At 34.9% G+C, this 13,388-nt stretch overlaps 1 protein-coding gene across 1 annotated transcript; it reads left to right on the forward strand.

The window, feature by feature from the left end:
* Window positions 1-543: 543 nt before the first annotated feature.
* LOC128022427 (EGF domain-specific O-linked N-acetylglucosamine transferase) lies at window positions 544-11,397 on the forward strand. Its single transcript, XM_052610009.1, has 16 exons — window positions 544-690; window positions 2,404-2,645; window positions 2,860-2,960; window positions 3,649-3,757; window positions 3,942-4,036; window positions 4,161-4,265; window positions 5,236-5,342; window positions 5,461-5,564; window positions 6,961-7,053; window positions 7,126-7,197; window positions 7,505-7,591; window positions 8,527-8,595; window positions 8,872-8,933; window positions 9,032-9,151; window positions 10,298-10,400; window positions 10,546-11,397. The coding sequence occupies exons 2-16, from the start codon at window positions 2,448-2,450 to the stop codon at window positions 10,690-10,692; spliced, it is 1,572 nt and encodes a 523-aa protein (XP_052465969.1). The 5' UTR covers window positions 544-690; window positions 2,404-2,447; the 3' UTR covers window positions 10,693-11,397.
* Window positions 11,398-13,388: the final 1,991 nt, after the last annotated feature.

Consider the following 13,388-nt stretch of genomic DNA (forward strand, 5'->3'; position numbering starts at 1 on the left):
TCCACCTTTAAGAATTACTAATATATTATTTTTAATTACATAGTAATAAATATATTGTTGTTAATTCCTCCTTTGCCTTCAGGCTTTATTCATGTTTTTAATGTTTAACAATGAATAGATCTGATTTTAGCTGTAATTATATGATAATGCAATATTTTTATGAATAATCTGCCTTGGTTTATTTTCAAGCTTTGTTAATGTTTTAATATTATGGTGATGATTGTTATTATGAATTATCTCTGCTTTAAATTGTTTTCTAGCTTTATTCATGCTTTTAATGTTCAATAATATCTTTAAAATATAATGTTTCTAATTCTATGAAATGAATGTATTATTATTTTTATTACATTTTATATAATAACGAATATAATTATTATTCATCTCTGCTGTAATTTCTTTTAAATATATGTTTTTCATTATATAGTAACTATATTTTGATTGTGTTTTTAATCTTTAATTACTGAGTATTTTTTAGTTGCAATGATTCATTTTAATTAATCAAATAGCTGTTTTGGTCGTCCTCTTACCTGTGGTGGATGTGATTTTACCCCCTCAACAGTGTAAGTTTAGGCTCCACTCCTGCGCCCTCTTGTGGTTCCTAACAGTAACACACGCCGGCTGTAGTTTCCGGTAGTATGGCGTCTGTATCCCTAAATGCACCCATTGCCTCTCCTTAGTTTCTCCAAGGAGGTAAGCATGCAATTACTTTTTGTTGTTCGCACTCTGGTTGTTTTCACTTTAACATTCTTCGAATCGCTAAAAGTCGGAACAAAGTTAATTTGCTTTTTTGTGCATATATGTCTGTTTTCTAGTAAAGGCAGTTGATATAATTGATGGTGTTAAAGCCTATGACCCTGGCAACGTGTCAAGTCTTTGTAGTTGCTGCGGTCCCAAATTAGTTTGCACTATTATGCACTAATATTTTTGTGTTATTATGGCATTGTTTGTTGGTGCATTTTGGGCATCGCAGCTCTGAAGTTTCCTTTAACCAATAATAATAATAAAAAACTTTTTTATCGTGTTTGACCAGAAATTCAGAGGTTTAAAATCCAGTCTATGGTATAGTTACCCTTCTGAAGAATCTTCAATTGAGCTGCTCCATGAAGAACATGGGACTGTCTGTTAATCTAACGCTAACGGATCTGCCCTGTCTAGACAGATCGCATTTAGACACCGAATTAACATAGTTAAACGTCCTCTGCTATAATGTGAGAAACTCCAGCTGTTGTAACTACTGTAAATCATACGTTATTAATAAGGCATCTCTTTTAATTAATGCCAGAAACTTGTCAGAATCTTTCTGACATTGTCTTAACTCTCTTTTTTGCACCAGTTTTACTATAAACTTTGATTGTCGTGGTGATTTGTGCTCCGTTAATAGGTTCATTTGGAGTTCTAGGGTCACATTCACACACTGTGGTTGTGTTTTTGTTTTGTTGTTTTTTTTCCCCATGGGTTTTAAATTATTTAATAACCTGTAATTACGTTGTCATAATTACAAGACAACGCACCAAAGAATTTAGTGATTTTCTATTGCAAAAAATCACAATAGCTTCTGCCTAAATATCAGTTATAAAGAGAATGTATTAATTTTTATTTATACACTAACACTGTATTAATTTATAAATATTGTCAAATCACTTAAGTAAATGACAGGCTGAGTTATAATTTAATTTTGGCTCTATTTCATTTTAAATTAATTAATTTATTATTTTTTAACATTTATTTGGTATTTAATGTTAGTGGCTAGACAGTTACATGTTTTTAATAATGATAATAAAAATTGGAATTGAAACCAATATAAGGCTTGAAAAAGCAGTGAATACATTTTGGCTGATTCCATTCAGGTGCATTGTGATAATGCTAGTGAAAAAAATCATTACATATTCAGGCATTATGGATGGGTAAAAATAGTTCATGATCTTACAGAGCATTTTTATATATCCATGTCACAAAATAGCTTTTTATAATGATTTTATATTAAAATCCTCGCTCCTATGGTTAAAAATGATTCATCACTCCAGATCAGAGAACATATTACATGCATGCATCATTTCCGTCATAACTTATACATGTTTGTAATTCCCACGGTCCTTGTGCATCAGCTATGAGTAGAATGGGTATTTGTTTTTCTATTAATTTCCCTCAATCCTGGCCTTCTTCCTTAAACAATTGCAGGAAAAAGGTCACTAATATTTCCTGCGGTAGGAGTTCCACATGGAGTAAGATCCGTTCATGTGCAGGTTCCCACACTAGGGTTACTTCCAGATCTTTGGATCGTTTGTCCTTCCCATTTGTCTTCTTCCTCTAAACATTCTTGTGCTCTCTCTCTCTCTCTCTCTCTCTCTCTCTCTCTCTCTTTCTCTCTCTCACTCTCTCTCTTTCTCTCATAAATGATTGTAGGTGCTGAGAGCCAGTGTGGTTCCTTCCATGTGGCTTGAGGGACTATGCTGCTGCTGGTAGCTCTGTGCCTGGTCTGCACTTACAAAACCATCTCCGCCACAGACAGCGGACAGGACAGCAGCCGCACACCACAGCTGGACTACAGCAGCCTGGCACTGCCTCAGCAGCATATTCCTTTCTTTCTGCACAGCAACAAACGACTGGCCAAACTATGCAAGGAGGACCCGCTTTGCCCTTTTAAAGTAAGCTATTTCTCTTGTTTCTGATGGAAAGTCTGCTGAAGTTGATTTAAAAGTGAGTGGGACATTGTCATACGTCAGCTGTAATGGGTTTCAAACTGGGCAATAGAGGCTGCTCTTTTTTTGCTTGTATTACTTTAACTTTATCATTAACATTTAATGCTGGAGATGATTATAAAGTAGATGTTCTCTTTTGTGTGTCTCTGTTGGCTGGCAGGATGCTCTGCTGCTCCAGAAAGCTTGCTGGGGGTATGAAAAGAGCTGCTCCCCTGAGCACAGGTTCAGCTATCCTGTGTGCACCAGTTTTGACTCGGGATGGTACGCTTTCTTCGCTCACCTATTTAAAGAAGTTAAATATGTACATTTTACATTTTTATATTTTCTAACTATCTACTTAACTGTCTAATTTTCCATGTTCTTTCCTTTTATAGGTGTGTATGTGTGTATGTGTATATATGCAGGATGGTTTGCAATTTACTTACCCTAAAAACTGCTGAATAGCTTTCAGCGACTGAAATTTTTATGGGCCATTTTTTTTGGGGGGGGGGATATGGTAGCCAATGATCACGGTGAATTTTTATTGTATGGAAAAGTGCAGCATTGACATTTTACTAAATATCTCCTTTTGTGGACCACAAGCAGTAGGAATCACATGAGGTGAATAAACGATGGCAGAAATGATATTTTGGCATGAAAATCAAGCAGATCAAGCTAAATATTTGCAGATGTACACTATTTCTAATTTCTGTTGGCATGCACATCAAGGCTGCATTTATTTGATCAGAAATAGAGTAAAGACAATAATATTGTGAAATATATTTATGATTTAAAATAACTGTTTTTCTACTCTAATATATATGAAAATGTAATTTATGACTGTGATGGCAAAGCTGAATTTTCTGCAGTCATAACTCTAGTTTTCAGTGTCACATGATCCTGGTGCTCAACATTTCTTCTAATTACTACATTACTACAAACAACGTTTGACTGTTTGTCTTTTCTTTAGGGCAGACTCTATTCAGGCTGCCCAGGAACTGTTCTGGAAGCAGGCAGATTTTGGCTATGTGAGGGAGCGTCTCAGTGAGATGAAGACTTTGTGCAAGCCTTTGAGTCCTGTGAGTTTGCTTCTTCTATATCATCTTCCTCTGTGCTGTTTGCTGTGTCTTTACCATGGTAAAGCTTAAGTTCTTGGCCCACCTCCAGAGCTCTGAGTCAATGAGCACCGAGCTTAAGACACAAGGGCTGTTTTAAATATTACTGCTTTAACATGCAAATACAAATTTAAAACCTTTTTTAAAGGGTGATTCCTCTCTGAAGTGCACCAGTCATATGCGGTTCTGTAGGGCCATAAACCTGTATCTGTACCTGAGGAGACCCCGCAGAGGTCATGAGAGGTCAGTGTTGTTGGAGGTCAAGGAAAATGCTAAACTCTGTGAAACTGTTTTCTGCTTGGCACAGCTGTGAGAACTTCCTGTCTAAATGAGTTGTCTGTCCATCTCTGTTCCTCTGTCACTGCAGGTATAAAGAGGATTTCCTGGAACAGGGGGAGATCGGTGGTCACTGCAGCCTTAATAGTAAAGCACTAGCTGCAGAAGGGACGCACAAGAGTCCTCTTCAGTCTTGGTAAATAACTCATGTCCAAATGAATAATAATGGGGTAACATTTTTGTTACCAGTGTTGCAAAACATTTAGCAACTAAGTAGAAGTTTTTTTTTCTTTAAAGAAATTAATAGTGTAATTCTGTAAGATGCGTTAAATTGCTCAAAAGTGACAGCAAAAAGATTTATAATGTTGTATATTTATAAATAAACAATTGAATAGCTGAGGTCAGTTTATTCAGTTTTAATACAGCATTTGATAAATTTTGAGTTGTAAATCAGCATATTAGAATGAAGGTTATAGAGTATTTGGCTGCTGAAAATTCAGCTTTGCTATTAATTCAATTCAGTTCAATTTTATTTGTATATTGCTTTTCACCGTACAAATAGTTGCAAAGCAACTTTACAGAAAATTACGTTTCTACAATATATTTAGAATATAGAAATATATTTATATATTATTCCATCACTGCAATAATATAAGTTATATATGTTACAAATATAAGTTACAGTTATTTTGAATTGTAATAATAATAAAAAATAAAAAAGTGCATGTTTCTTTTTTTAGATCAAATACATGCAGCCTTGGTGAGCAAGATACTTTTTTTTCAAAAACAATAAAAACACCATCCTCAAACATTTATATGTGCTAATACTTTTATATTCACCACAAAAACAAATATATTTTTTGTAATTGTTTACTCACCTCAAGCCATTTGCTGTTTGAGTTTGAAAAATGTTCCTGCTACTCTTTACCATATAATTAAAATAGACCATAATCAATGGCTGTCACTTGCAAAAAGTGTCATAAAAGTATATACCCATGTTTTAAATCAATTTGATAGCTTTGAAGGTGAGTAAATGATAACAGAGCTGTCATTTTAAGATGAACTATCCTGCCTATCAAGGCATCAAACATCAGATTGCAGGCATATATTTAAGTTAAATGAACAGACTTTTATGCCAAGAAAGCGTCTTGTTTTTCCCCTCTCAGGTTTGCTGAACTGCAGATGTACTCAGAGCTTGACTTCCATCCCATGGATGACGGCCATTGTGATGTTATAATCGACAGACCAACCATCTTCATGAAGCTGGACGCAGGTGATAATTTTGTGGAGGCTTGTTTAGTTTAGTTTAGTCTTTTAGTTTAGTCTTCACAAAAGCTAAGGTTTAAAAAAAAAAAAAAAAAAAAATTGCATGCTTCATTTGTCTTTTGCAGGAGTGAACATGTACCATCATTTCTGTGACTTTGTCAACCTCTACATCTCTCAACACCTCAACAATTCCTTCAGCCGTGACATAAACATTGTCACGTGGGACACAGTAAGTGTTCATTCCTCTTAAAACACACAAACTTTGTCTGCTTCTGACATGCCCTCCGGTAAATCAACCATGAGTGCTTCGAGAACATTTCTTGCAAACAGATGTTTCTCACTTGTCAGGATTAGAAAGCACTGCAACAGAAGGTTTGTTGTTTAAACCGACTGCCACAGTTTCAGGAGGTCTGCAATTCCTAAAACAGAAAGATCAAAAGGGAACAGTGGGCTGAAAATAAAGTGACTTATGAGAAAACCTTATCCTGCCTATTGTTCACGCACCGTTATTTCAAGGGTGAGGAAGAGAAGGAAGAATGAAGGGGTGTGGAGAAAGAGGGAGACTTGTTTTGTATGAAACAATGTAAATGAGATTGGCAAATAAAATCTGCTGTAGGATATCATTATATTTATAGACTTACTTGAGAATTAACTATGCAACTCTGCGTCCAGGATTTGAGTGGTCATGTTGGATTGTATCTTTTAATTGGAGATCAAGAGAGATTAAATAAAGATTAGGATTTGTAATCCAGACCAGTTAAGGAGAGAAGTTTAGGTAAGGTAACGACTTTTAGTACGATTTTCTGGCCTGTTTGAATAAATTAATTGGTTCTTGCATGTCTAATTGCCGATCATAATGCATATTTTGAAAATGGAGAATTGTGAATGAGATGAATGAGATTTGGTTTCATAAAGCGGTCATGCAATACTGTAAAAAAAAAAAGAAAAAAAAAAAAAAGAGTAAAATTAAGAAAAGTCACAGTAAATACATTTATAATATTTAAAAAGATTAATATTTTATTTTAAAACAATTTCTGTTCTTTTGAACTTTCTTTTCATACAATTTGGAGGGAAAAATACGTATTAAGGTTTGCCCCAAAAATAGGAATCGTTAAGCCAAAAATAAAAATATGCTGAAAATGCCATCCAAGATCCAAGCTTCACCTGAAAAGATTTGGAGAAAGAATCCGAGACCGAACAGCTGATAAAAACATTACAATAATCCACACCACTCCAATCCATCAATCAAAGTCTTGTGAAGTAAAACACGGTGGGTTTGTAATAAATCCATCAAGATGAACTTTTTAACTTCAAACCTTTGCTTTATAAAATTTGAATCCTCTTCTGAATCAGGAGAGAAATGTGAAATAAGCACCGTTTGCAAGTGGAAACCGTTCCAAACGGCTCTAAACAAACGTGGGTAGATTTTGATGTGCGAGGACAACAGGGGATGTACTTTTTTCTGGCGTTATTATGGATTATGGACAGATGTGAACTCCTAAATGATGAATTTGTTTCTTACAATCACACAGCTTTTTACTTCAGAAGACATAAATTGATGGACCGGAGTCATGTGGATTACTTGTGGATTGTTCTCATTTATTTAGTTGTTTTTTTTCTTTTAGAGTTTGTATGGATATGGAGACCTGTTCAGTGAAACATGGCGGGCTTTTACCGATGATGACATCATTCACCTCAAAACCTTTGACTCCAAAAGGGTAAAACACATTTACTCTGTATCCTCGGCATCGGATTGGTTTTGTGCTTATTTAAAAGTGTGTTGTTCACAGGTGTGTTTCAGAGATGTGGTTTTCTCTCTCCTTCCAAGAATGCGATACGGCCTTTTCTACAACACTCCTCTTGTACGTATCCCACATGCCTCTGTTGCTCTCAAGTGTTTCTTGTTTCCCCATTTAGCATTTGTTCATCTCATCATGTTCATCTGCTGTCTTCTGTCTATGATAATGCCTCTCTGCATGACATCGGCGGATGCTGTGTGTGTGATATAGAATATTTGCCTTGTGTGAGACTGAACTCATCTGGTGCTGTCGCTCAAATCATCCTCATATTAATGACTGTGTGCCTCTGCCTTCTGTGTGCAAATGACATAGAGAAGATATAACTGACAGATGTGTGTGTGTGTGTGTGTGTGTGTGTGTAATTTGATAGATCTCTGATTGCCAGAGCGAAGGGCTGTTCAAGGCGTTTTCCCAGCATGTCCTGTATCGACTTGGTGTCCCACAAGAAGGACCGAAGGTAAGCATGCTTGAATCCACTCACACAGATCAGGAGTTGATTCCTGTATTCTTATAGTACAGTAGCATAGAGAAACAGTCATACCTGAATTAAATACTAAAATATATTGCTGTAAAATATATAACACAATTTGGATTTTATTTATACTGTTTCATGCCTTTATTTAGAAATTGTTATGCTCATAAACATTTTTACAAATCATTTTTAAATTACATAATTTTAATAAAAATGTATTATTATTATTATTTATAAAAAAATTATATTATTTTATTTAAAAAAATACTGATTTATTTTATATTAGATTCATTTAGTTTGATCAATTTAAATAAATAATTACTAAATTATAATTTCATGTTATTTATTTAGTTTTTTTAATAAATAGATACTTTTAAATAAATTATGATGAAATTATAATTGTGCATTAATTCTATTAGATTAATTGTATTAGTAATAAAAATCTATAATTATTCCATTATATATTGTATTATTTATTATTCCGTTTTAAATATTTATTTTAATTATTACACTTTTAAATACTTTATTATTATATTATTATCATTTTATAGGCATAGATTCAGAAGTCATTGCCACCGACTTTTAGTAGGTGGATTACCAATAATATTTAGATTACTGTCATGTGTATATTATAGTTTAGTTATATAGTATGTATTTTTTAGTTATTGACATGATTAATCATGTGCCACTAGAAGGCGCTGTTGGACAATTTCTGCCATGGTCTTTGTTCGCATCAGGAAGGCCCAGACCCAGATGTCCATTTACTTTCCCTTTTTCCAAAATACATTATAATATCTGAATACTTTTTAAACTGGAATATATATGTTACAAAACATATATATATAGTTAATATATTAAGATACAAATGTGTGTTGAAATATAATATGTATGACATCTGTGATGTCCTTCTGTTCTGTCAGGAGGGCCGAGTCCGTGTCACACTGTTGGCAAGAAGCACTGAGTTCCGTAGGATAATAAACCAGCAGGAGGTGAATGCTCTCTCTCTCTCCCTCTCTCTCTCTCTCTCTCTCTCTCTCTCTCTCTCTCTCTCTCTCTCCCTCTCTCTCTCTCTCTCTCTCTCTCTCTGCTCATCATTGATTTATCACTCTGCTTCCTTAACTGCGCATTTAAACTCTTATTTGCTGGAGACCCCTGCTTGGTAAAAAGCCTTGATTTACTTGGCCTCTGTCCACATGAGTGTGAGGTCTCGTTAATCACCCTCTGAATCCCCGCTGTGTGTGTTGTGTGTGTGTGTGTGTGTGCAGCTTATCAATGCCCTGAAGACTGTGCTTTTATTCGAGGTCAAGCTGGTGGATTACAAATACAAGTGAGTGATTCAGTCTATATTGGTTTTAAATGTATGGACTTCTTTGGAGACGGTTGAGTTTGGTGCTTGCATGATTGAAAGCTGATGTGTGTTCATAGAGAGATGCCGTTTCTGGAGCAGATCCGTGTCACACACAACTCTGATATCTTCATTGGGATGCATGGAGCCGGACTGACCCACCTCCTCTTTCTCCCCGACTGGGCCGTCATATTTGAATTGTACGTGGCTTTTGTTTCTCTCTGCTTTCTGTATGATCTGTGTGACCGGCCTTAATGTGTGCTAGAGCTGTCAGTCAGAGGAAAGTAAATACTTTTTACTTTAAAACTCTCCAAGTTCATATAAACAGTTATCTGTGACAGTTTACAGTGTTTAAATAATGTTTATACCACGTCACACAGTCACAATGTTTTCATGTTTTTGGAAGAAGTCTCTTTTTCTCAGCAAGGCTGCGTTTCTTTCATTTTAAAAAAGTAATATTGTGAAATATTATTACCATTTAAACATAACTCAATTCTATTTTAATATATTTTAAACTCATTTTTTTGTGAGTTTTCAGCAGTCATTGCTCCACTCTTCAGTGTTGCACTATCATTCAGGAATCATTTTAATTGGCTAACTGGGTGCTCAAGACACATTTCTTAATATTATCAATGTTGAACAGGTGTGCTGCTTTATATTTTTGTGGAGACAATTACATTTTTTTTTTCAGGTTGATAAAAATAGGTCAAAAATTGAAATATTTTACAACATTATATATGCCTTTCTGTCACTTTTAATCAATTTAATGTGTGCTTGCTAAATTTACTGTATACTTTTGAAACCAAACAGTACTTTTGTTCTCAATGACTCTTCAAAGAACGTAAAACAAGGGTCGACTCATCACCACCTGACATAGAAACAACAAAGTGGGCGATTAGTTTAGTGACTAATTTTTAAAATTTCACATTTAGACTCCCGTCAACCACCATCAGTTGTGTATTTGGTTGCATCCTTTCTTAAAAAAACAACAACCTTACTTTCTGTTTCTCTACTAATAAATGAACACATCACAATTCACGTTGTTTTTGTTTTTGCAACACCTATCCGCATGCGTTAGGATGTATCCCCAAGTGTGCATCTGACACTCATGTCATGTTATACATCTACCCAATCCTCATGTGGATGCAGTCTCGCTTCTGTGCTGTACAATGTACTTTTCAGTGTGTGTTACGGAGGAGGGAAGCGTCTGGCTGTGTCTGTATGTGTGTGACAGTGAAATACAGCCTAATTAAGCAGTTATCCATCAAACTGAGTCTGTGGAGGCATTGTGGGCCACTGCCTGCTAAGTTGGGGGCATAAAACATCCCTCCTTCTTTATTCCACAGGTACAACTGTCAAGATGAGAGCTGCTACCGTGATCTGGCCCGACTGAGGGGAGTCCATTACATGACTTGGCAGAAAAGGGACAAAGTGTTCCCCCAGGATAAGGTGAAGAGAGCACACACACCGCTTCCTGGATTCACTCCAGTGTACTATATTTGATCCCAGTATTCCTATATACACTCACTTTCACAGTCAGTATATATGTGTGTGTGTCATGATGACATTGTTATAATATTTTGTTCTGTCTCAGGGTCACCACCCTACTCTTGGGGAACATCCTAAGTTTACAAACTACACATTTGATGTTGAGGAGTTCATGCGGTTAGTCCTTCTAGCGGCTGAATATGTGACCCGGCATCCGGAGTGGCGCGCAAAACAGGCTCGAGATGAACTGTAGCCTGTAAGACACGGTGGAATATGTGCTGTTACCGATCCTCTAGCTGTCTCGTTTTGCACATGGAGGTGTTGTGTACTTTAACAAACAACTTCGACATATTGTTGATGTATTTTGTGGGTCTTAATATACCTCTCCTCAAGTATATGTGGGCTTTTTAAAGAGACTTTTGAACCTGATTTGTGTGCTGCTTTGTAATGGCAAAGGTTCTAGGTCAGTAGATTATTAGAAGGTAGTAAGATGTCTTTAAACAGCTAATGAGGCTACATCTAAGGATAATACATCAGCTTCATATTTATTACAGTGTTTGTTACTTTTTGATTTGTGTTCAGGGTAAATATTGATCTTGAAAATGTTAAACAATGTAAAGGGATTCATGGTTCCAGTCCTGTTGCACAAGATGAGATGCTGGTTCAGTATTACTCCATTTTATAAAGTGTTTTTAATCAGTGTTAAGATCCTCAGACCCGTCAAAAACTGGCGAAACAGTAACAAATGTTGCTGAATTTTTAGTGCAGGATTGAGTTGAAAGAGGTTTTGAAAATATCTGTTTTGTATTGAATGGAATTTTAAACTGAAATGAAGTTCTGTATGTGACTTCTACATCGTTGTCATACATTGACAAAAAAAAAAAAAAAAACTTTATTTATTAATCACTTAATGTAGGCTTTATCATAATGGTAAAGAATAAAGAATGGCTTTCAGTGACTTTGTACTTGAATTATTTCTGCCGTTCTCTCTGTTTCATATTGTAAGGCTTCTTATGAGAGTAAAAGTGGTTAGAATGAGCCGTCACTTCCATTTTATTAGGAGAAAAATTAAGAAATGCCTGAAATATTTCTCAATAAATGAATAGTTTTTTATTTTATTTTATATCTATAGAACTCATAGACATAGGCAGGAAAAATTATAACATCTCAAGCCAGTTTATTGCTTAAGAACCCATAATTGCTACTTATATATGATAAAATGTAATAATTTACATTATATATATATATATATATATATATATAAGATCATTAATTTACATTAATAAATAATTTACTTAATATAAATATAAAGAATTTAACATTGTAGCCTATAGACACTAGTTTATGATGGCCGCATGTTAACGTACAGTGTAACTGCAGAATGACCCTCGTGCACATGCAGTTAGCGGCCGCTAGGTGGCGATATAACACTATTAATGATTTCGCATCTGAATTGAATGTCCGTCTCATTCTCACTCACGCTGCGTTTATCCTTACTGTGTAACTAGGCTGAAGTTTGCGAAAATACATCCAAGGCGTTATATATATATATTAGGTCAATAGTATCGATAGGTTTAACACTTCAGATATGCTCTTCTTTCTCTCTCACTGAGTTTCCTCACAATATTGCACCTGGTACGCACTTGTCAGAGGTAAATGATGAAGTAACTTTGCTTGCATCGCCTCTCGGTTGTTATAGAGAGGTTAAATGAGTATGTGCTTGAACACAGACAGTTTATTACAAACGGCTGGCTGCACTAGTGCTGTAATTACTGCTAGAAACAGGAGAGTTATAGTCGCTCCGTCTCGCTGCTTTCTAATGATGAACCGCACTCAGCTAATAACGGTATAGCCTTTTCCCTTCATGTCTTATTTATTCAGTGAATCCTTTCTCCGCGCGCGGGTGGCCTTATTTTGTCCTGTTTAAAGTAATGGGATGTCACTGGTGGAATTGTTTGGGAGTGAGCAATTATAACCGCCTTCCTTCCCCTCTCACTTCTGCTGAAGAAAGGTGTTCTCTAAACCCTATATCCTCACAACACACTGTCTCATGTAAATAAACACCGCTGCTGTTTGTTACATGACATGTGCAGGCATGGAGCTGAAACATGATGAGCAGATCACAAGGGTCATTCCGCCAAATCTAAGCCTTTTCTGTTTCTAAAATCTGATTTTTAGAAGTTAATTAGAAGTATTTTAAATTATGATGATTATTATTATTTATATTCTTTTTTTTTTTTAAATAGCTTTCTGTCATCTCAGGATATACTTAAATGTTTTTAAATGCTGATATATCGCCTTAAAAAGAGACAAGGTAGACATTTTTCTTACTTTTGTAGTCATGCTAGAACTTTTCCTCAAGGTCATGACACTATAAGGTGTTTATTAGAAAGTTTTATATATATATATAATTTGTATATTATTACAAATATCTATTTTTGATTGGAAAGTATACTGTTTACTGTGCTAACATCCTGGACAAACCTCACTAAACACATAATTAATATACTAAAGTGACAAAAAAAAAGAAAAGGGAGACATTTGTCGTTGAGAAGAGTTTTATTAAGGGGTAGTTATTAATGTGTATTATTATAATTATTTTATTTTTTTTGTAAAATATGTGCCATAAAATCTAAAATTAGCTATACAGCTATACTATTTTCTATTTTAATATATTTAAGATATTTTATTTGATAATACCAGAAAATACTAATTACTAGATTAAGTGAGCATATTTTAACTAAAATGTAATAGAAAATTATATTGAAGCAAATTACATAAATTCTATAAAAATAATGTTCTTTTATACATCATTATAGCCACTATTTGCACATTTGTTCCCAAGAGAGACAAAATTAACCCCTTTTGTGGAATGACCCACAAACCACAGTAGCTACATGATTTAATGACAATTTAATATTTGTTGCCAAAATCTGTCTGGCTGTATGT

Source organism: Carassius gibelio, chromosome A11 (genome assembly GCF_023724105.1).
Source record: "Carassius gibelio isolate Cgi1373 ecotype wild population from Czech Republic chromosome A11, carGib1.2-hapl.c, whole genome shotgun sequence".
Taxonomy (NCBI): domain Eukaryota; kingdom Metazoa; phylum Chordata; class Actinopteri; order Cypriniformes; family Cyprinidae; genus Carassius; species Carassius gibelio.